This window comes from Geotrypetes seraphini, chromosome 18 (assembly GCF_902459505.1).
Source record: "Geotrypetes seraphini chromosome 18, aGeoSer1.1, whole genome shotgun sequence".
NCBI lineage: Eukaryota > Metazoa > Chordata > Amphibia > Gymnophiona > Dermophiidae > Geotrypetes > Geotrypetes seraphini.
Window position 1 is genome coordinate 5,660,890 of NC_047101.1, and position 24,355 is coordinate 5,685,244.

At 45.0% G+C, this 24,355-nt stretch overlaps 1 protein-coding gene across 2 annotated transcripts in view; it reads right to left on the reverse strand.

Moving 5' to 3' along the window:
- The window catches only part of STK32A (serine/threonine kinase 32A), a 46,457-nt gene that overhangs the window by 21,446 nt on the left and 656 nt on the right, over window positions 1–24,355 (reverse strand). For both annotated transcript variants that reach the window (XM_033927162.1, XM_033927163.1), the window contains exons 2-6: window positions 22,609–22,771; window positions 16,303–16,358; window positions 15,134–15,285; window positions 9,528–9,701; window positions 808–845 (exon numbers count right to left, since the gene is read on the reverse strand). In XM_033927162.1, the coding sequence (XP_033783053.1) occupies window positions 808–845; window positions 9,528–9,701; window positions 15,134–15,285; window positions 16,303–16,358; window positions 22,609–22,660 (472 nt within the window). In that variant the 5' untranslated portion in view covers window positions 22,661–22,771. The remainder of the gene's footprint in view (window positions 1–807; window positions 846–9,527; window positions 9,702–15,133; window positions 15,286–16,302; window positions 16,359–22,608; window positions 22,772–24,355) is intronic.

Sequence of the window (24,355 nt, forward strand, 5' to 3'; positions counted from 1 at the left end):
TACTATGAATTAATTCTATAGCGCTACCAAATGCATGCAGCACTGAACAGAGTCACCAAGAAGACAGTCCCTGCACAGAAGAGCTTACAATCTAAACAGCCAAGACAGACAAACAGGATGCCATGGATACAAATCTGCTGGCTGGGTTGGAGGGCAGAGGGGAGTCCAGGACAATCAAGCCATTGTGACATCACTGATGAGGTTGGCTCTTATTGGTGGAATGAGGCAGTATGACATCACAGTCTCAGCTCTGCTTCCCAAAGACTGAAACTCTTCACCCTACTACTATGAATTATTTCTATAGCACTATCAGATGCATGCAGCGCTGTACAGAGTCACCAAGAAGACAGTCCCTGCTCAGAAGAGCTTACAATCTAAACAGCCAAGACAGACAAACAGGATGCCTTGGATACAGTTAGGGGGAATGGTAAATCTGCTGGCTGGGCAGTAAGGTTATGGATTGAAGGCTATATCAAAAAGGCGAGTTTTCAGTCTGCTTTTAAACAAGGGAAGGGAAGGGGCTTGGCGGACAAACTCGGGTAATTTATTCCAGGCAGAGGGGGCAGCTAGATGTCTGGACTTGGCAGCGGGGGAGAAGGGTATCTGAGGACCGGAGTTCTCTGGGAGGGTGTGTAATATGTGGGGAATCTTTATGAGCATTTCTGATCCCAGGCATGGTCTGATCTAAGCAGGCCCACGGGACAAAAATTAATACATCACGCAGGAGGTGTGGCATAAACCAGGCAGAATGGGATCAGGTCACCAGAAAGGACAAATCGAAAAGTGTGCAAATCAATCACTACTTACCTTGTTCATCAAGTAAAATATTATCAGGCTTAATGTCCCTAAAGGAAAAAAAAAAATAAAGAATGGATAAAAAATAAAATAGAGCATGCAAACAGACTCCAATTAAAATACAGCAATTATTTTATATTATATTATGAGAAGTATATTAAATACACTTGAAATTCACAGAATGCCAGACTTGATCTGAGTTCAAGTGTGGTGCAGTGGTTAAAGCTACAGCCTCAGCACCCTGAGGTTGTGGGTTCAAACCCAGGCTACTCCTTGTGACCTTGGGCAAGTCACTTAATCCCCCCATTGTGCCAGGGACTGGGGGGGGATGGGTGGGCCTGGGGGGCAGGTCTAGGAGTCCGGATTTTACGAATGTAAAACCTAGCAACCCTAGATATCTTTTATGTGTGTATTTGTTAATTAAGGGCGCCAATCCTGCACGTAGGTGCTTGCTCTTTGTAACCTGTGTGTTCAATAAGGCTGGGGTTAAAGGGGGTGCCACCGGGGCACTTGCTCTGAGCTTCATACGAGCCCAAAACTGAAGGGAGCACAATCTACTGGCATCCTTGCAAATTTCTGCTCTGGGCCCCACCACGGGTCCGGGTGTTTGATGGAAGTTGTGTGGCACTGTGGTTGGAGCTACAGCCTGATTGTAAAAAAACGCTTAGATAACCTTGATAGGCAGTCTATAAAAACTTAATAAACTTGAATATATGTAGGGAATTAAAACTTGAGTATTTTTGAAAGTCCAGGAGCTGTACAATCTTTCCCAATATTCACTGGTTACCAGCTTCATGAGGAAGTGGGCCTGGACCACATCTGCCTTGCAGTCAGAGAGGTAAGACCGATACTCCAGCCTGTCTGTGCTCCAGCGACTTTACAAGGCATTACCTGGATTTAATGGCCTAATTACATCGCTTTTCAATGGCTGTCAGGAACCCGAGACCCCAGTCAGTGTAATTTAATCCAGCACCACACAGCCAAATAGATTCTCCATGTCAGTCATGGCATCAGCACCCTATACACTATTCCAGCCGTAGATCTCAAAAGCTATTTAAGGGAAGAGGGCCAGAATGAAAAGAAAACCCAGGCTTTAAGGCCTGGCTTTTATTCTAAGTCAAAGAAATACTCCTTGCTGTAAGATGGCAGAAAAAATTATCCACGGGCAGTGGCTTCAGCTGTTGTCCTGGAAGAAGCTTCCGCAGTATGTCCTACAACAAGGGAATCTAACAAATTTTTTTTTTTTTAAACTGTTAAAACGTCATCTTTTTTGCTTAGTGAAGGTGAAGGGATGTATCGGTGCAATGAGCATGATTTTGGGTTCTACTGCATAGGGCAATAGGCTTATGCTTTGATGAAGATTTTTTCATGTCCGCCCTCCTGATGGAAGTGGTGGAGAGGAAAACGGTGATGGAATTCAAAAAAGTGAGGGCTAAAACTAGAGGATCTCTAATTAGAATTTTATTCATTTATTTAGATTTTTATCCCGTCCTCCCAGTAGCTCAGAACGGTCTACAAGTGAACATACACAATGGAGTGCAATTGGACATATAAGATATACAATAGGTTTAAATGTTTGGACATACAAGACTGTGCAGTAGTTTAAATACAGGGAGTATACAGCAAATTAAGAGTAGAGTTTAAGTATAAGTAGTTTAGTTTAAATACAAGTTATTTGAGTTTAGATACAATTTCTCAGAGTACAGACTAAGAGAGGATTATACTGAAATTTAGGGAGAAGATAGACAGGAGAGAGAAGAGAGAGGTGGGGCTTAAGGGGGGGGGGGGCGTAGACTGAGGGTGACCTTTAGTTGAAGGATGCAAATTAAAAAGCTAAGGCTGGTATTGTGACCTGGATTGGCCACCATAAAGATGGGCTACTGGGCTGGATGGAGCATTGGTCTGACCCGTTAAGGCTATGGGGGGAAGACACGAAGAGGTACATGATGTTAATACAGCAAAATCCCCCCTTTTCAGTGGCTGACCCGGTTCATAGACAACTCGGCGAAAGACAAAGGCGCGCGCCGACAACTGAGCGCAAGACAGAGGCGCGCGCCGAAGAAAATTACAGTTTTTAGGGGCTCCGACGGGGGGTTTTGTTGGGGAGCCCCCCCCCCAGTTTACTTAATAGAGATTGTGCCGGCGTTGTGGGGGGTTTGGGGGGTTGTAACCCTCCACATTTTACTGGAAACTTAACTTGTTCCCTAAAAACAGGGAAAAAGTGAAGTTTTCAGTAAAATGTGGGGGGTTACAACCTCCCTCAACACCCCCACAACGCGGCGCGATCTCTATTAAGTAAAGTGGAGGGGTTCCTCCCACGCCCCCCCCCCCGTCGGAGCCGTAAAAACAGTAATTTTGTGCGGCGCGCACCTCCATGCTGCGCTCAATTGTCTGCGAGCGCCTTTGTCCCGGCGCACTTTTGACCTGACACCGGCTGGCCCAGTTATGTGGAATGATCTGCCTGGGGATTTACGTTTCTGTGATAATGTTTTGAGGTTTAGGAAATTGTTATAACCTTATCTTTTTGTCCAGGCATTTAATGGAAAAGAACAATGAACTTGGTGAGCTTTCGGTATCATTATTACAGTTTATGATTAAGCGATTAATCAAAACCATATTAAACTTGAAACTTTAAACTTAAACGAAGTGGTATTTGTTTAAGCCGCCTAGGTTTTAGGCAGATAATAAATAAAAGAAATGATGTCTAACTGCGGTTATTTTTTATACAGGCACTCCAGTATTAAAATAGGTGTCAGGTCAAAAGTGCGCCGGGACAAAGGCGCGAGCAGACAATTGAGCGCAGCGCGGAGGCGCGCGCCGAAGAAAATTACTGTTTTTAGGGCTCCGATGGGGGGGCGTGCCCCCCCACTTTACTTAATACAGATCGTGCCGTGTTGTGGGGGCGTTGTGGGGGGTTTGGGGGGTTGTAACCCCCCACATTTTACTGAAAACTTCACTTTTTCCCTGTTTTTAGGGGAAAAGTTAAGTTTACAGTAAAATGTGGGGGGTTACAACCCCCCAAACCCCCCACAACGCCGGTGCGATTTGTATTAAGTAAACTGGGGGTGCTCCCCAACAAAACCCCCCGTCGGAGCCCCTAAAAACAGTCATTTTCTTCAGCGCGCGCCTCCGTCTTGCGCTCAGTTGTCGGCGTGCGCCTTTGTCTTCCGCGTTGTTGTCTATGAACCTTAAAATAAGAAGGGTATCTGCATTCAGTGTCTGACATATTAACATTTCTTCAGATCTGTCCATTGGTTTTCATCCTGAGCCTTCAAAGACGTCAAAGGCGTCGCCATCTTAAGGGCTGAAATCACCCCACTGTCACGTGCCGAGACCTTGGCCAACATCCCTGGCTCTTATTCCGTAGCACACGGGTCTCTTGTGGTTCAGGGCTACAGGTGTTCTTCCCTGAGAGATGACGCCCGATCAGTTGACTCATCCGGTAGATTGCCTTCGCTCCACTGGGGAACGTTGTAATGAGAGGCCGTGCCGTTTCTGGAGATGTTTCATCATTCTTCGGGCGCTGGCCCAGCCTCTGCTCCTGCAGTAGGCCGTGGAAAGCTTCAAAGCGTTTTCCTGAAGGCAATCAGTCATTTCCTTGGCAGGATGTGGCTTTTAATTTCAAGGCAGCAAAAAGGACCTCCCAAATGAAGGTGATTAACTTTCTGGTTCTCTGCATCCTTGGAGCCACTCCTAGTGGTTCCTGAGCCTCCCCATCTGGTTCTCCTACAAGGTGAGATATCTGTGCCTCACTTCAATTGCACGGTGTTCTCTAAACGCTGGAAAGGTCAAGGCAAAACACAGATCACAGGGCAAATTTTACTAATGCATGGAGGGGTCAGTTTTCAGAGTCATCTTTGGCGCAACGTCCTCCAGTACTCGTCACCCACGGGCTTTGCACCAAACTCAAAGAAAACAACTATGCATGCCCTCCCCCACCCTCTTATATGCCCCCCTGCTCCTTCCTGACCCCCCTTCCCTTTCCAATTTTCCCTGCACAAGCAACATTATCAACTTGCTGCCCACGTCGTGTCGGCTATCCCGTGGCGTGGAAGTGATGTCAGAGAGAGGCGACACCGATGCGGATGGCAAGTTCGTAATGCTGCTTGAGCGGGGAAAATTAGAGAGGGAAGGGAAGGGGGCACATGCACGGCGGGGGGCAGGGGGTGTCAGGAAGGAGCTGGGGTGGAGAGCAGGACAGGTGCCGGCACTCCTACCAAGACTGCGCCCGGGGTGAACTGAAACTCCCCCCCCCCCCGCCCCTCCTTTTACTATGCCACTGTGCATGCCTGGTCCCTTTAAAGCTTTCCATGACCTATTGTATCTGCGTTTAAGTGTGCCACACTCTTCCCCCGAAATGGAGAATAAAAGTCCAAGTCATTATTGAAAGCCATGGCATCTCGCTACTCTTCGGGACGCTGCCAGGTACCTGGACTGGGCTATATGGACTGGGAAACTCTTGCGTGCCATCTGCATAGCGCCTCTGAACATGCTTACAGACTGGCTCTACTGGGGGCTGTGCGGCCAGAGCTGGTCATTATGCGGAAAGCGGTGGCACTCGGACTCAACTTTACCCGGTGGGTTATCCGATGTAACACTGGCTGGAATTTGGGAATCTTGCCGGAGAGCGGCCGCGCTCACTATCCCACCAGGAGGTCACTCACTACCCGGACAGGGTGCTGAATTCTCTCTGAAAACACCACCCGCACGGTTGACGTTTCAATCCAAGCATTTTATTCTTTTCAAGAGCTTAACCCATGCATGCAAAAAAAAAAACAAAAAACTTTGCAATAGAGTGAGATCCAAAATTAAGCAGTTCTTCTCTTCCATCCCCTCCCCCGTTAATTCAGTGTCTTCATAATCTGTAATCTAGCTTGGTGCATGAGCCTCGGACCCCTCTCCCCATTTTTTTTTTATTAGCAGCACGTAACGTGTTCTCATCTATTATTTGTGGCCTGTGAGCAGGTGCAGGACAGACAACACCGGCGCAGTGCCCTCATTAGCACCAGACAATTTGTTCGCTAGAGCAAAGCAGCCACCTGTCTCAGGGTACTTGAAAAAGACAAGTGATGTGCCACAGAAAGGGGGGTTTGGTACAAAGATGTTACTCAAGAAAGCAAGCAAGCTCATTTTCAAATGGTGAGGGGACGGGGGGGGGGGGGGGGGTAGCCTTTGCTCTTAAAAGCGAAGAATGAACAACTTTTCTGTGCATGCAAGAGAGTTCCTAGGAATCACACGGATTCAATATTTGGTTTGTTTCCAATGCTTTGCTAATGCTTATTTAGAAAGCCCAAGTGGCCCATTCACAGCATCCACTATCTCCTCCTCTCCCTATTGGCTGAGGCTCTTTACAGCTGCATTGTGATGTCATAGAACTTTATGGTTGTAGAAACATTGTAACATGATGACAAATAAAGCCCAAGTGGCCCATTCACAGCATCCACTATCTCCTCCTCTCCCTATTGGCTGAGGCTCTTTACAGCTGCATTGTGATGTCATAGAACTTTATGGTTGTAGAAACATTGTAACATGATGACAAATAAAGCCCAAGTGGCCCATTCACAACATCCACTATCTCCTCCTCTCCCTATTGGCTGAGGCTCTTTACAGCTGCATTGTGATGTCATAGAACTTTATGGTTGTAGAAACATTGTAACATGATGACAAATAAAGGCCAAATGGCCCATCAGCAGCATCCACTATCTCCTCCTCTCCCTATTGGCTGAGGCTCTTTACAGCTGCATTGTGATGTCATAGAACTTTATGGTTGTAGAAACATTGTAACATGATGACAAATAAAGGCCAAATGGCCCATCAGCAGCATCCACTATCTCCTCCTCTCCCTATTGGCTAAGGCTCTTTATACCTGCATTGTGATGTCATAGAACTTTATGGTTGTAGAAACATTGTAACATGATGACAAATAAAGGCCAAATGGCCCATCAGCAGCATCCACTATCTCCTCCTCTCCCTATTGGCTAAGGCTCTTTACACCTGCAATGTGATGTCATAGAACTTTATGGTTGTAGAAACATTGTAACATGATGACAAATAAAGGCCAAATGGCCCATCAGCAGCATCCACTATCTCCTCCTCTTCCTATTGGCTAAGGCTCTTTACAGCTGCATTGTGATGTCATAGAACTTTATGGTTATAGAAACATTGTTACTACTACCAATTAGGATAAATATAAATCTATAATTGTGATAGTATACTAAATCTCTACTTTTGTATCACAATCCAAAATATATAAATAGTGCTCAGACCCACAACCATAAGTGTTTAAGTGTATAAAACAAAACACAGGTTGCCATCAGACCATCATAACACCATCATTGTCTGTACTACCTAATATCTTTATAAATACACTTGTTTAAAAAAAGGAAAATGAACTTATCTTTTACGGTGGTAACTCTGCATTCGACGGTCACGTGACAGGCAACTCCATGTTATAAAGTGCTTGTGCCAGTTATAAAAGACTCCTGGAAGCCATAAAGTACAAATCTTCCCTTCTACTCGAGTTTCGCATTGGGTGCTTCCTCGGGAAGGGATATCTTAGTTTAGCCACCAGGGAGGGACCAACTCATACTGCTCCAACTACACAGGCAAACAAAGCTGGAGCAGTATGGCTTGGTCCCTCCCTGGTGGCTAAACTAAGATATCCCTTCCCGAGGAAGCACCCAATGCGAAACTCGAGTAGAAGGGAAGATTTGTACTTTATGGCTTCCAGGAGTCGTCCCAACGTCAGAAGCTTTTCAAAACTCGGACAAAGTGCAGGGTTTTTAAAAAGCCATCTGGACCCTCGGACATGTCCTCAAAAGGAGGACATGACTGGGGAAATCCTGACATCTAGTAACCCTAGTTCTAGCTACACCCATGAGTTCCATGACCACCATTTCTGCTACGATTAAAACTTGTCAAAAGTCAACTGGACCACAAGAATGATGAAAAGGTCAGTTTTCTTACAACTTGTTTTGATGGTAGAAGTCCCATTACACTGGCATCTCAGAGCAACATTTCAGACCAAAAAAAAAAGGTGAAATAAATTTTTCTCTGGTGTCATTTCACTTACAATTAATTTCCATAAAATTATTCCTTGGAGAGGTGGCTGCAATCAGAGAATCAGGCAGGCGACATCCCTGAAGAGTTGCTTGCAATTACTTTATCTATCCTTAGAGAGTTATTTATAAAACATGCAATCATTAACTGTACATTTTGAAGTGCTTACGTTCACTCGCACAACCCAAATGAAGTCAGAAGGAAAAGCCAGAACACGGTTGTGGATCCTAGCTGTGGCCAATCCAGGTCACCAGTACCTGGCCAAAACCCAAGGAGTAGCAACATTCTGTACGGAATCCCAAGAGTGCAACATTCCATGCGGAATCCTCAAAGAGTAGCAACATTCCATGAAAACGATCCAGGGCAAGCAGTGGCTTCTCCCCATGTCTTTCTCAATAACAGACTATGGACTTTTCCTCCAGGAAATTGTCCAAACTCTTCTTAAAACCTTCCCTGGGAGTTTTGTCGCTGTCCCTGCCCAATTCCTGCAAGCTCTGTCCTCAAAAACTTTAAAATCATAAATGGCCGAGGCTTGTGCGGTTAAGGCAGAGCTTACCCCAATGGGGAAGGCAGGGACAGCGACAAAACTCAAGAGGATGGAACGGGGAAGCTAAATTCCTGCGGGGATGGGGGAAAATTTGTCCCCGTGTCATTCTCTAGTTCCGAGGTCTAAAACATGTCCACTTCTCCAGTCTCTCATGCTTCCGACCCAAAGTTCTCTTCAGGTTGACTCAACTGGCCTTGGACAAGTCATAGAAACACTCCTTCCCTGCTACCCCATAACAAAGAGCTGTCACTCCACAAATGTACAACCGCCTCAGAGCAGCCAGGACTGGGTTGATGGCATGAATAATTAGAGCACAAAGACTGAAGAATGTCAAGCACCAAAATCTAAAGAGTGACATAGCTGTAATGCATGGATAATTACACCACTTCTGTTTAAAAAAAAGTAGATTGCAATCAGCAACATAACTTATTTCACCCTGACTTAGCCACCAATCTAGAAAGAAATCCATGTAATTATAAATCTTCCTTTTTCTGCTACGATGTTAAGCAAGATGGCCTGGAAGCTAATGATAACTTCAGGTTACGCAAAGTGTCTTTCCTGACCTCGCATTTGTCAATTGGGTTGATCAGTTTGGAGCTAACATATATCGAAAACATCCTCCAAATCACTGAGCTGGAAAATTCTGTCAATAGTAAGTTTTGCTCACACAACATTATTACTTGGGAGAATTTTGGGCAGATAAATATGACGGAGTGAGACGGAATTCAAGAACTGCCCATTACAACGCAGGTCCCTCACATTGCAGGAAATCCAAGCAAATCCCCTTTACGTGGCTTTTAAGCTAACCTCCACTCACAATCATATAGGGGTCCTTTAGCGAGCCCTAAATGCTAAGGCACCCATTATATTCTATGAACTTATTTACTGAACACATTTATAGATCGCCTAAAATCTAGGCAGTTTCCAATATCAAGGACATTCATAAAATCATTGAGAAAACAATAGTCATTATCTGCAAAAAAAAACATAGCCATAGGCAAAATTCATGATTTACATGTATAGGGCAGCCATATGTCCCCAACAGGACACAAGAATTGTTCCTACTACCTACTCTTTTAAAATTGCCCTTTGTATATTTTCAGACATATGGGTGCTGGTAACCTACCTGTGTATGATGTTCTGGTTCTTCAGGTACTCCAGTGCCAGCGCCAGTTCACAGATGAAGAGCTTCACCGAGTCCTCACTGAAACACATGTTCTGCTGGAGATGATAGCGGAGGTCCCCTCCGAGCAGGAGGTCTACCACCATGAACATGTCCTCCTCGTCCTGGAATGAATACCTGGAAGATAACCAGCGGCAACAGGAGGGTGAGGCAGAAAAAGGGGATGAGATTTGACACGTCGCCTTCCTGGGTACAACTCAGGAGTCCGCACTTTAAAAAAAAAAATGGAAACAGGATGGAGGAAGGCTAAAATGGTCAATGGTCTTCATCACAAGGCGTATGGGGACAGACTGAAAGAGTGCTGGTCTTTGACCTAGGGTGTTCTTATCTCAATCTGTATACTTTGGAGGAAAGGCGAGAGACGGGAGATATGATAGAGACATTTAAATACTTACGGGGCATAAATGCGCATGAGGCGAGTCTCATTTGAAAGGAAGCTCCGAAATGAGAGGGCATAGGATGAAGTTAAGAGGTGAAAGGCTTAGGAGTAATCTAAGGAAATGCTTTATTACAGACAGGGTGGTAGATGTGTGGAATTGAGGTGGTGGAGACAAAGACTGTGTCCGAATTCAAGAAAGTGTGGGACAGACATGTGGGATTTCTTAGGGAGCGGAGGGCAGACTGGATGGGCCACTTGGCCTTTATCTGCCATCATGTCTCTATGTTTCACATATCATTAATAGGGACTTATTTTGTACAGGGACAATGAAGAGTTAAGTGACTTGCTCAGAGTCCGAGGAGCTGCAGTGGGAATTAATGACCGTGTCTTTGGTTCTCAAGCCGCTGCACTAAACCATCAGGCCAATCAATGTCCTGAATTTGTTCTCTATGGGGGGCCTTTTGACAATCACGTTTAGCTCCATCATGTTCAGGGCTGTAAAAAGGCTGAAGCCTTACCCAATTAAAGAGATTCTGTTTTTAGGAAATCAGGGAAGAGAAGGGTTCGATGTGGAAGGCAGGACCAGGTAATATGTAACTTTCAACGACCACTGTATAATCGGAGTTTTGAGAATTAGCAATTAAACTACAGTAACAACCTGGGTTAAGAAATTCACTTTCAGATAACAGAATTGCTTCAAAATTATTTCTATAGCACTTTCCCATGGTTTCCCTAAGGGCCGCAGAGTTACGCACGCCTATGAAATCACATTCTCAGCTGTCTTTCATCCATTTTCTCTTACTGCCTGCTGTGCACAATCCCTGGTGCCTATAAAGCTGAATCCTGGTAGGAAAGTCACAGTATGGGCTCTCTGAACTATCCATTCCTACGTAATCCTCACATCCCAGGCTCAGGCAGCAATGCAGAAAAACAATCGCTTCTCTACTTAAGAGGCCGAGAAATCTCCCCATCTTTTCCTCCAAGGGGACCAGATAGAAGGTAAGTGACATCACCAGGGGTCCTAGTATCACAACGCACATAGGTGTCTAAGGATGATGGCAAGAAATCTCACCAAACCTTCCTGTCTCCACTGATTTTGCATCATTTGTGCCCATGGATGAATCTAACCCTCCATCTGCCCTCCCTAGCTGGAAAAGGGGGGGGGGGGGGGGAAGGTCCCCTTCAAATTACATATAATGGAGAGCCTGGAGGGAGCCCCATCAAAGTTGCCTAGAAAGGCTCCTAGAAAAAACTGAAGTAGTCATTTAAACCACTGCTAAAAACTTTCTAGGAAAATCATTATTAAATTTGAGAATTTACTGGAATTTCTGTGGGGTAAAGCATATACGCCAGAGTGGTTTCTAGCCGGGAACCATCACTGTTTTGATCAGAGCAAGCCACGAACTGCTTACAGAATCTCAGTCAGGCTTCAGTGCCAGTAGGGCAAACCCAAGCAATCTGAGCACACAGCCCCTTGGTATTATGTCAGAATTCAATTTTAGATAAGTCTGAGTAATAACCATCTGAATCAGCCACCTTATAAAGGTGTTTTCACATACAGAAGCCCATGAGAGATAGCACTGGTGTCCATCTACCACCATTATTATTTTTCGGTACCTGAAAAGCCCAGGAGGAATCCACCACGGGGAATACTACAACCAGTAAACAGGCAGAGCCAACTGCTCCCTGTCTGCTGCAAGGTCTCCACTAATATCCAAGGCAGATTGCTTTTGAAACTTGGTGCACAGTTTTCGACGCGATCAATAATACTCAAGGCATCTCTTCACCTTTCTTTATGCCCACAGCAATGTCTCTATGGCATTTACAAAGACCTTTCATTCTTTAGGCCTGTGTTTCTCCAGCGGCTCCCTGGGAACCTCCGTCTTTCCCTGTGAAGTACTTTGGATAAACCTTGCCCCCCTGTGATATACCTGGGAAGGGTAGAAAACCAGACAGAGTTCTCACAGGAAACCTATCTAGGGCGCAATCAAACATGTGAGCAATTTGCAGGCGTGAAGACATCACTGTCCTTATTGTCATGATTTATCCGACGTCAGCTGTAGACCTCCAGTTGCAATACAGCGGAATATATGTAGTGGTCCAAGGGGGGTCATTCTAATATTACTACTGTTTGGAAATCCCTCTTTTAGACAAATTGAGACAATTCTGATGCAGGCAGAATGCAAATTTCCACAGCTCCCGAAATCAGGCACCAGTAGGGCCAGCTGAAAAGTGCGTGATTACAAATGCCCAAAGGCACAGTATGAGGACTCAGGTAAGAAAGAACAACTTCAAAAACTTACCCACCAAAGAAGTAAGATGCAACCCATTGATAAGGAAAGCAAAAAAAAAAAAAAGGAATCTGAAATGAAGCCTGCTGAAAATGCAAAAACTCTTAATAAAACTTTTTCAGGTACCTTAAAAGCAGGAAGCCAACCAGGGATTCAGCTGGACCCTTAGATCACAAAGAAGTTAAAAGTGTGCTCAGGGAGGACAAGGCCGTAGTGGAGGAAGGCTAGGGGCTGGATGCACTAAAGTCAGTCGCTGTTGGTCGATTCTCTGACCGATTTAGGAACAGCGATCGATGCGCTACCAAGATTGCATGCAAACCCAACAGATCAACCACTAAGTGAGCAATTTAACACATGAGCAGAGCCCTAACAGCAGTGAGAGGGGAAGCAGCCTTCTGTCACTGCTGTTAGGGCCTTTTTTTTAATGGCACAGATGTGAGCTAAAACCCCTGGGGTTTGGGCTCTTTTTTTGCATAGCCAGGCGATAGTAGTGCATCAATCACTTGGCTACTTTACATGGGGTTTTAGCTAATTTGCATGGCCAGATCAGAAAATGGAAGATCGAGGGGAAAAACACACAGTGAGCTGTTTTGTGCCTCAGGTTGGTAAAAGTGATCGTCGCTAAAGGTATGAAAACAGGGTTTAGCGACGATCACTGACTTTAGTGCATCTAGCCCAGACATGGGCAACTCCGGTTCTCGAGGGCCGGACTCCCATCGGGTTTTCAGGATTTTCCCAATGAATATGCGTGAGATCTATTTGCATGCACTGCTTTCAATGCATATTCATTGGGGAAATCCTGAAAACCCGATTGGATTATGGCCCTCGAGGACCGGAGTTGCCCATATCTGATCTAGCCCTAGGCGATAAGCAATGAAGTTACTAAGTAGTCCGTTTGGAATAAATCAGGAAAAAAAAATCAATGTACGAGTATAATTAAACTCTGAATTTCAGAATTTAAAAAAGGGTTCAGACAAGTTCCTGGAAGAAAAGTCCATAAATCATTATTAAGCAGATGTTAATCTACTTCTTATCTATTTTACTTCTTTGGGATGATCAGATACTTGGGACCTGGACTGGCCATTGTTGGAAACAGGAAGCTGGCCTTGATGGACCATTGTTCTGTCTTAGTAAGAAAACTCTTATGTACTTATGTTAATTTCTCTTAGGCCTGTTCCAACTGTAAGCTCCTTAGAATAGGGACCTCTCAGCATTCAGACCTGGGCACCCTGATGAACTTCTGCAAATAAAGTGTGTGTTTCCAGCCTGGTGTTCTTCACGCCGTAATAAATCTACAGTCAGACTGATTCTACGGCAACTGAATAATTGTGCGTTGTTGCTGCAATGAAGCCCGTACCCGCGGTTGACTGCGCTAAGCTGCTCCTCTCTTTTAATGGAAGTGGGACACTTTGTACACCACCCTTTTCTCTTGCACCACAGGGGGGTCTGAATCAAATTAGGAACGTGGAATTATCTTTTATGTATGAACCAAACAACGGGTCAGAATGCTGGGGGCGCACAAAGCTCCCCAGATCTGGAAACAGTATGTGAGAAATTATCCAGGCAAAAAAACATAACAAAAACGTATCCGATGCACAGGTTCCCTGTAGGGATATCTCTGTTGTGCCCTATTAAAAATATGAAGTGCTTTGCTGTTATAATTGTCCAAATAAAGGGCTTTTTTTTAATCTCTGCTGGCCCAGGGGAGCTTCTCTGAATCCAGGCTTCAAGGTCTACACAAAAAAAATGTTGATTTACATGATGGTTTCTAGTTATTTTGATGTCCTAAAACTACCAGTGCTACTTGATGAACACAACGCTCTACATTAAACGTTCCTGCTCAGTAGAGCTTACTATCTAATTGAAACAGGCAAACAGGACAGGTAGGGGGTTAGGGAGTTTCTCAGAGAGGAAATGATAAAACAGAGATAGAGAACAAGTGATGCGAGAGAGGGAGGACATACTAGCCATGTTTCTACCATCTGAAAGTTCGTAAGGGCCCTCATGGAATTACACTGGATCTGTAGCTGGCATTATAAAGTGCTTCTTTAGCATAGAACTAACCTAAAAATATTCAGCTTACCAAGGAGGCAATTAAAAGGAAATTGACAGTAAATCCTGAACAGTGACAGTAGGAGGTGGCCGGAGCGGTGGTGCCCTCTGGCGTTGTATTCTCCACCCCTTGCTCCTTCCGTGACAACCCCTCCCCCGTGCACCTTCCCAACCCCCATGTCACACTTGCCTTCCCTTCCCAGTCCTTGTGAGCAACTTCTCCGGCCAGCTGCTTGCGCTGGCATTGGCTTTCCCTCCGATGTCACTTCCGGGCCCCGCGACCCGGAGGTGATTTTCGATGGAGCCAGCAGGCCAAGTAGTTGCTCATGCTGGTGAAGCTTTTAAAGAAGAAGAGGGGTGTGGGGAAGGAAGGGCGCAAACGTGGCTTGGGGGGGAGTGGAGAGGCTCCCGGAGCGGTCTATCCCCCTCCCCCCATATCATGCCACTGTTCCTGAAGGCAGTTTGCCTCCTGGTAATCCAGCATGTGTGTGTTTCAAACTGGAAGAAGGCTCTAGAGCAGGGCTGCCCAAGTGTGGTCTTCAAGATCTACTGGCAAGTTTTCTGGATATCCACAATGAATATGCATGAGAGAGATTTGCCTGCACTGCCTTCTTGGTATGCAAATCTCTCTCATGCATGTTCATGTGGATATCCTGAAAACCTGGCCTGCCAGTAGATGTTGAGGACTGGACTTGGGCAGCCCTGCTCTAGATGTTGGTTTAGATATGGAGATCTGTTGAGGCCATGAAGGACAAAACCGAGGGGAGAGTACACCCCAAGTAGCTTTGGAGAAGATAACTGGGAAGCGCCAACTTGAGCAGACTTACCATAGATTGACCAGGAAAGGGTGCTCGAGGCTCTGCATGACGTGAAGCTCTTTGAAAACATTTCGCACTTCGTTCCGCTCCACACACACCTGTTTGTTCATGTATTTCATGGCATACATCTTCTTTGTGTCCTTCTTCTGCACAATGCAGACCTGGAGGCACATAAAACACAGGGACAAGCCCTGAAGGTTGGGAAAACTGTCTTTCGTGCATTTTCAGGGCGGTGTTCAAATTTGCCCACATACAGGCAGTCCCTGGGTTAAGAATGTCCAACTTCCTGCCTCTCCCTTCCTGTGCCAACGCACCCCTCTTCCTCCCTTCCTGTACAAATGCAACCCTCCTCCTCCTTTCCGTGTTCCCAACGTGTCCCTCGTCGGCTTTCCCTCCGTTCTGAGTCCCAAATTCGTGTCTCCTTCCCTCCCGTGGGCGTTTGCCTCCTCTGGCCAGCTCCTTCCTCCCAGCCGCCCTTCTCCTTGCAAAGCCATGAGCAGTGACTCCTGCACGCGGCCCGCAGCTGACCTGGAAGCCTTTTCTCTGACCCAGTGAGCAGGATTTCACTTTTACCCAGATAAGTCTCACTGAATATATGGTCTTTTGTTTATTTCTGGGAAATACAGGGCCCAATATTTAAAACTATTTATTTATTAATTGGGATTTTTAATAAACTGCCTTTATGAGGAGATTTCCCCAAGGGGTTGTACCGCGCTGTTCTAGAACTACAGGAGATATTGTCTTTACATTTTTTATGGTTTGAATCTTTATTCTTTACTGTTCTGTACGAATTGTATGATGAAAACATTAAATAAAAAATTAATATCTATGGGGGGAAAAACCCCCCATAATGTACAGATTTCCTCCCTGCCCGACACGATTTGAGGAGGCTTTTCCAAACCCGGACAAAGAAAAGCTGTCCGGCCCCCGGACATGTCCTCAAAAGGAGCACATGTCCGTGGAAATCCAGACGTCTGGCAACCCTACCACAGATTTTTGAGTTGTCGTCTTCCCTCTGTCTGATTACAAGACCATCCGACTCTAGTTTCACCCACATTCCCTTTGGTCACTGTACAGGTTTTCTAAATTATGATCAACAAAAAAACTTACTCATTGTCAGAGGTTCATGAATTTGACCAACGAACCTCCAAGAGTCTACTTTGCACCAGAAAACTCACCTTTCCAAAGCTGCCTTTGCCGATGGCTCTCAAAATCTCAAAATGGTTGAAGTTGACTATTGGAGAGAAGAAGAAGAAGAGAGAATTAGAGACCCATATTCTCAAAAGGCCACTGAAGGTTAGTCGCCAGCAGGCGCCTAGATCGCGCCTACCGGCCACTAACTCAAGGGTTTTAATTGGTTCTAAATGGCGTGATAATTGGTCGCACCATTAAAAACCAAATAATGAGGCGGTGCTAGGTGGCCTCCCGGATTGACGCCTAGTGTTGCCTAGTAACATTGAAACCTGGAAACGGGCATGTATAAGGCTGGCACCGGGCTTCAGCGTCACTAGGCGATGTTAGCTGCGATTCAAGAAGGAACCTAGGCATATAGCCTGGGGTCCTTGGGAGCTGCAATTCTGGAGGCGGCACCTGTTGTAATTGACATGCGGCAGGCGCCCGTTGTGTAGGTGCCTGCCGTGGCAGCAGTGGCGTAATAAGGGGGGTTGGGGGGGGCGGTCCGCCCCAGGCACCCATCCTCCTCTCCACCCCCGCCGCGCACGCCTTAACTTCCCTCATACTGCTTTCATTTTACCAGCGCGCGCAGCATTGCGAACTCGCTGCCTGCGTCGGTGTCGCCTCTCTCCGACATCACGTCCGGGCCCTGCACCTAGGAAGTGATGTCACAGAGATAGCCGACATGACGCGGGCAGCAAATCCGTGCTGTCGCTCGCGGCCTGGAAAATTAAAAAGGTATGGAGAAGGGGGGCGGGGGAGGGGCGCGCCACTCACCTTCGTTACGCCACTGTGTATCAGGTGCCACGTAAAGAATCCAAGATAAAATTTCTAGAAGTTTCAAGTTTAATAAGGGCTTCCCCCACAGGAAATCAATTAAAACCTATCTCTGATAAATTTCTCTGACTACTTTCCTGCCTTGTATCTCGGATATACCTGACTACTCTTGTCTTGCTAATGTAATTTGAAAGTCTTTCTCTGTAACATCGCTGTCTATGTACAGACTTCTTCTGTAAACTGCTCTGAACTGCTCGTGGTATTGCGGTATGCAAAAATAAAGTTAGAAGAGGGGCGGGGGAGTAATTGAATGACCAAACCAACGTACTTGGATTTTCTGACGTTACCTTTTCAGTCTCCATGCTAGCCGAGATCCAGTACAGTCAGGGTTCAGGAAGAGCGTGTGCCACCCCCCCCCCCCCCATCCGATATAGCAATGGTGCCAAGAAAATCAATGCAAAGTGGCTGCCAACCCCTCTCCCCAGACTCAGGGCCACGAGGAGGCGCCTAAGGGTTGCGAACATCAAATGCAAATCGTCATAGCTTCCCAAATGAGAGACGTAACCTCCTAGTCACCGAAGGGCAAATTTCCAAGGTGCCTCAATCGAAGCACAGCGAGGCAAATGAGTGTGACCTGAAGGATCAGTCGCCCGGGAAGCGAGGAAGTCTGTAATTCCAGAGTTAATTTACCCCGGGTCATTCCTTCATTTTCAATCAATTACATACAGAGAGAAAGAGCCATGTGTGGAGCTGCTCTCCTGATAGCCACTAGCTCAAGGCATCTCAACTAAAGTCCTGATGGATTCAAAATGACAAGCAGTGCTTTGCTTAGCTAATCAGTTCTGCCAATCTGCCGTGCTCCTACTGCTCTCTCCCTGCACTCAGGACAGGCCCCTTGCCTTCTACGCTCTCCAAAACTTTCATAACTTTCTGTATTACTGAGAAAATGATTAAAGAAGCCAAGAGGTTGTACGGGAAAACATTCTTCACACGAATCCAATCAGACATCCATCCATCTTTTTGCAAAGCTCCCAGTCAGATAGATATAGGCAGCCACTGGCAACCTTGGGACTGGTGAGCAAAAATATTAAATACAGAATTTAGAAATAAAAGTGACGCTAAAAACACAGAAGAAACGTTAAGGGCCTTTGGGGAAAACGGAGAGGCCCTTATGTTCTCTTCGTTCATCCTTGTTCTCTCAGGCAGGTTTTCTGGTCTCGCTGCGTCTTTGTCAGGTAGAAACCGACGTTTCAGCCATCATGCTTCGCTTTGGACACCAGATATTTTCCTGTATTGAATGCTCTATTTATGACTCTTGACAAAGGAACAAATGCCGAAACACTGCCAGTGTGGAGTCTTCGAGTCCTCGCAGTGCTATTATCAATAAAGCGAGCTTTGAACTTTACACCCGTGGCTGAATTATTCGCATCTCATCCTCACGACTCCTTTGTTGTGTCTCGATTGTCTCGTCGTTGAAGCCTTCTTGGGCTCCCTTTTTGGTGTATACAATGATAGCAACCATACGTACTCAGTTTTGTGGGTAGGAGGATGGAGCTTGGACAAGTCATCTGGGGTCTCCACAGCAGCAAGTGGGTGTGTGGGGGTCTTTTTTAAATAAAAAATTAAATTCCATCTGTTAGAGTCTGTTTACAATGTCTCCAACATACTATGTCTGAGCTCGGATCTTCAGGGGCCAACTTGGTACCTAAACGTTATCCCACATGGCCGTCAGGGTCAGGTGCTGTGCGCTGGAATATGGACACCAGATCAAAAAAGAGTGTATTACAAATTGCACTTAGTAAGAAGCCGTACCATTATGTGTCGGGGGGGGGGGGATTTCAAAAGTATACTTTAGGCGCTGGTGTTGTCTGTGCTTGATTACCGTAACGTGGTACTGTTGGGTGTTCCAGGGGTGGTGTTGAAATCATTACAGATAGCACAAAATTCTGTTATCAGGGAGTCATTCCGGCTCCAGAAAACTGAACATGTAACAGATTACTATATTAAGCTTTTGGGGCTGAAAATTGAGTTCAGAATTAAGGATAGACTATTACTACTGGTTTACCGGAGTATACAAGGGTGTGCCCCGCGATATCTGATGGACGGTGTATTTCATTGCATCGGGTTGCAAAAGCTGCGCTCGGCAACATGACCTGGCGATTCCATCAAGGGAAAAACTGAGCCTGCAGGCGGTGGGGCGGCAGGCTTTCATGTTGTAGTCCAGAGGAGTGGAATAGGCTCCCGTCTTACATTAAACATCAAAAAAATTTGGATGTCTTTAAGAAACTGCTTTTTTTTTTTTTTGAGGGGGGGTAATATTCTTTATTCATTTTTAAAATCAAATACATAGTGCAAACATATGAACATACTGCACTCTAGTCCAACAAATAATATACAACTATTTACTCCCCTCACCCTAATCCTCTCCCTCCCCCACCCGCCCCTCCTGGATGCATATAACAATCTTTCATGAATCAAAGGGAAATAATGTTAATAAATCATATTCATATCTTACAATATTTTGTTAACAGGCCCCAAATTTCCTTGAATTTGCTATATTCAAACTTATAAATCTGGCATAAGGATTCCCATCATCATTTCAATTATCCCAACTTTTCCAAATTGTCATTATAAGCCGCATGGCTCCTCCTGTCATGATAAGGAGCAATTTATTCTGGTTTGGTTTAAGAAACTGTTGAAAAAGACATCTGTTTTGTTGTATGAAATACACAGTAGGAAATGTTGGTCGGTGAATTTTGAGTTGCATTAGGTTGCTTGAAATTGATTCTTGATATAGGAAAAGTGATTGTATTGCTATTATTGTCAGGCTGGTATTTCATTTTGATTTTATGCTGAATATGATGTATATTGCTGTGGTTTTTTTTATTGTATTTTGTAAGATGTCTGAAATGTCTGTGAAGTATTATTATGTGTGTATTATTGTACTTCGCCGTGAAAAGGGCAGATTATAAATAAACAAACCATAAACCATAAACTTGTACCATGTTTTTCTACACAGGCCCCACCACAAATGAGTTTTTTTATTTTGAATGAAAGCTCAGCCTTACCACTCTTTTCAGTATTGATTAATGAAGTATTTATGATCTTTGGCGATAGTTATTTCACCCCACATTTTTGCTGTTTATCATTTTTAATGCATCCAAGCTCCAGAAGGGCCCCTGGCCCCTGGCTAATGCACACAAGCTCCAGAAGGGCCACAGGCCCCTGGTTAATACCCTCAGTAATAATCAGTAAAGATATTTTTTCTGGAAGGATAACTAGAAACATGCCCTCCTCTCTTGTGCAGTTATGTCAAGGCCAGAAAAGATTATGACCTTACATAAACTGCTGAAACAAATTCCCTTATGGATCAGGGTCCTGCTCCCTAGTCAAAACCAATCGCTCACATTGCACAGAACAGCAGTGACCAGAGTTTATTCTGGCAATTCAAAAGCCAAATAAACTCCTCAGATACTAGACAGATGTTTTCCTTTTCATGAATCAATTAGCTGATACATCAAAGTACCCAGGAGAATTACGGAAGGTCTTTTTGACCCTGAAAGCAAGTGTTTCATGCTCTTTGCATTTGAAAGTACCATTTTTTAAACATGGGATAGTTTTAGAGAAACAGAAAACCTCAGGTCAGAGTGAGAGCTTCTCATTTTAAGGAAACCCAGGTTCAAAGATGTTTTAATTACATGATTTGACAAAAGGGGGCTAAGATAACTTCTATATCAATTACTTTGGAAGACAGAGTCACATAGGAGCTGATTTTAGAGAGAAATCTCTATAAATCTGTATTTTTCCAGAATTACAAATCATTTGAATTCAGCCTTGCATCAGTCCTCGGGTTAAGAGCGAGTTCTTAAGTCGGATTTGTCCGTAACTCAGAACTTGTCGATTTTAAGGTTCTTGCTGCTTAACCTTTGCTCCCAGCTGACAAAAGGGCCAACTGTCCCTCTAAGGTACAGCATGCACAACCACACACTGTTCTTAATGTGGCCATGCATCAGTCCTGAATCTGCTGCAGAAGTGTTGGAGTCTAGGCCCCTGGAAATACTGCTCAGTGAAATCAAATGAAGCTGCAACCGCGTTCTTAAGTAGGAGTCATACTTAAGCTGGACGTCTGTAACTCGGGGACTGCCTGTATTTACAATGCATATAAATAAATATCATGCATATTAATTAGAGATATCCCGAAACCAATAGGCAGGTTAGCTCTTAGTTACACCAGGAGATTGCCTAGGTGGCATCTTCTAGCGGTCGACAAACAGCAGCTGCAGTTGTTATAAAAACAGATCCTGGCAGATGCATAAATTCAGCCCATGCTTTCACCTATTTTACCATTTCAAATTAACATGTCCAGTTAGGTAATTATACAGATCATTCTGGAAGCAGTGATTCTGACGTAATCATGATTATTGAGCTTATTTAATAAAATCTTATGGGGGGGGGTCTAGGATCCTGAAAGTTAATGGTACTGGAGGGGGAGGGGCACGGGCACAAAGCTGAAAGTTTGCCTAAGCGTGCCAGTGGCTCTGCACCAGCCCAAAACTGCCCATCAGTCCTCCAGGACCGCAGTTTCACTCCCCTGCATGACATCATGAGCCTGTTCTTTTTAACATTTTTATAAACGATATTGCTCTCGGGTAAGATTTGCCTCTTTGCGGATGATACCAAAATTTGCACTAGAGTAGACACGCCAGAGGGTGTGAATAACATGAAGAAAGACCTGGTGAAGCTTGAAAAATGGTCTGAAATTTGGCAGCTAAAATTCAATGCTAAGAAATGCAAGGTCATGCATTTGGGCTGCAAAACCTGAGGGAACGGTACAGTTTAGCGGGTGAAGAACTTATGTGCACGATGGAAGAGCGGGACTTGGGTGGGATTGTATGTGATGATCTTAAGGTGGCCAAACAGGTTGAAAAGGTGACGGTGGAAGCTAGAAGGATGCTAGGGTGCATAGGGAGAGGTATGGCCAGTAGGAAAAAGGAGGTATTGATACTCCGGTGAGACCTCGTTTAGAATATTGTGTACAATTCTGCACCTTCAAAAAGATATAAAAAGGATGGAGTCGGTCCAGAGGAAGGCTACTAAAATGGTGTGTGGTCTTCATAATAAGGTTTGGGGACGGACTTAAAGATCTCAATCTGTATAATTTGGAGGACAGGCGGGAGAGGGGAGATATAATAGAGATGTTTAAATACCTAGGTAATGTAAATGCGCATGAGTCGAGTCTCTTTCATTTGAAAGGAAACTCTGCAATGAGAGGGTGTAGGATGAAGTTAAGGGGTGATAGGCTCCGGAGTAATCTAAGGAAATACTTTTATACAGAAAGGGTGGTAGATGCATGGAACAGTCTCCCGGAAGAGGAGGTGGAGATAGAAACTGTGTCTGAATTCAAGAGGGCCTGGGATAGGCACGTGGGATCTCTCAGAGAGAGAAAGAGATAATGGTTACTGCGGATGGGCAGACTGGATGGGCCATTTGGTCTATATTTCTAACTAGATAACCTGGGATGTTATATGCCTTACCATCTTCGTTTTCATCGAAAACAGGAGTTTTGCTGGAGTTATTGGCTCCCATAGTTCCAAGCAGGCCGGATCTAGGGTCTTGACATTATCCCAGGACAGCGGAAGGAACATCCACTCTGGTCCACCAGAGTCTCAGCAGAAGCAGGGCCCTTCCGGTCCCATCCTAAGGAAAGGGAAGAGACACTCTTTGTGAAATGGATCAGTGCCATCAAGCAGGCTTAGCTTACAGGATATGCAATTACACTTTTACTCAGCCCTTAAACAGGAACTAGAAGAAAAAAAAAAACGCTGCAGTTTTTAATCGTGTGTTTTTCCCACTACTACGTGTGTTTTCTGCTACTACGCATAATGTATCGGATACTGGCAGCAAAAACAGACTCCATCAAATTTCCTATTTGCTGTAGTCTCTCCCCTTCAGCTCAGAACCAGTAACAAGGGTGAGAGGGAGAATGTGACTCTTGGTCCAGTAAAAGCCGAAGAGCTACAGGCACCCAAAACAGCCCAGGGGTGGTAGCAACAAACCCCACCCCAAAAGATTTTTTTTTTTTAAAGAGGAAATCGACAGCAGTCAGTCCAACCAAAACCAGAACTTCCGTTCCTTAAGTTTATGAACTACATAGAAGTTTATTACAACATTTTAATTTTATTTTCTAGCTTTTATGGGTATTTACCATCTTTATTTTTGGAGGGGGGCATTTGATTCCTTTCTTACTCCTCCATTCCACCACACTGTTGCATTAATGCACCCTCTGGATCTCTTACTGGATCTAGAACATCTTCTTGATGCTACACGACTTGCCCCACAAACAGAACCCCCCTCCACCTCGCCCTGCAGCCCCCTACTCAGTGCTGCTAGGTGGCCTTAGTCACATTATAGTGGTGTGCATCATTCACAGGAGTGAATGACATGGGGACAAATTTTTTCTCTTCCCCATGGGAACTCATTTTCCCGCTCGCCCCAGCGAGTTCTTTTCCTGCCTCTGCCCCATTCCTGCAAGTTCCGTCCTCACCTGCACAAGCCTCAAACACTTTAAAATCCTAAGTGGCAACATTCTAGAGCTCAGATTGTGATGTCATACTGCCTCATTCCACCAATGCCTAAGCTCCGTCCTCATCTGCACAAGCCTCAAACGCTTTAAGGTCCTAAGTAGCAACATTCTAGAGCTCAGATTGTGATGTCATAATGCCTCATTCCACCAATGCCCGAGCTCTGTCCTCATCTGCACAAGCCTCAAACCCTTTAAAATCCTAAGTAGCAACATTCTAGAGCTCAGATTGTGATGTCATAATGCCTCATTCCACCAATGCCTGAGCTCCGTCATCATCTGCACAAGCCTCAAACGCTTTAAGGTCCTAAGTAGCAACATTCTAGAGCTGAGATTGTGATGTCATAATGCTTCATTCCACCAATGCCTAAGCTCCGTCCTCATCTGCACAAGCCTCAAACTCTTTCAAATCATAAGTGCTCGAGGCTTGTGCAGTTAAGGCTGAGCTTACGGGAATGGGGCAGGGACAGAACTTGCAGGGATGGAACAAGGATATTGAGTTCCTATGGGGAAGGGGAAAAAATTTGTCCCTGTGTCATTCTCTAATTTACAGCCAAGGCAGAGAAAGAAAAGTAGACTGCAGTACTTAGATTGTAGACAGATTTAGAAATAGAAACAGGAAGGACTAAGGAGAAATTTATGGAAGGTAATTGAAAAAGCAGCAGATAAAGGTAATGTGAAAGAAAAACAAAAAGTGGTCC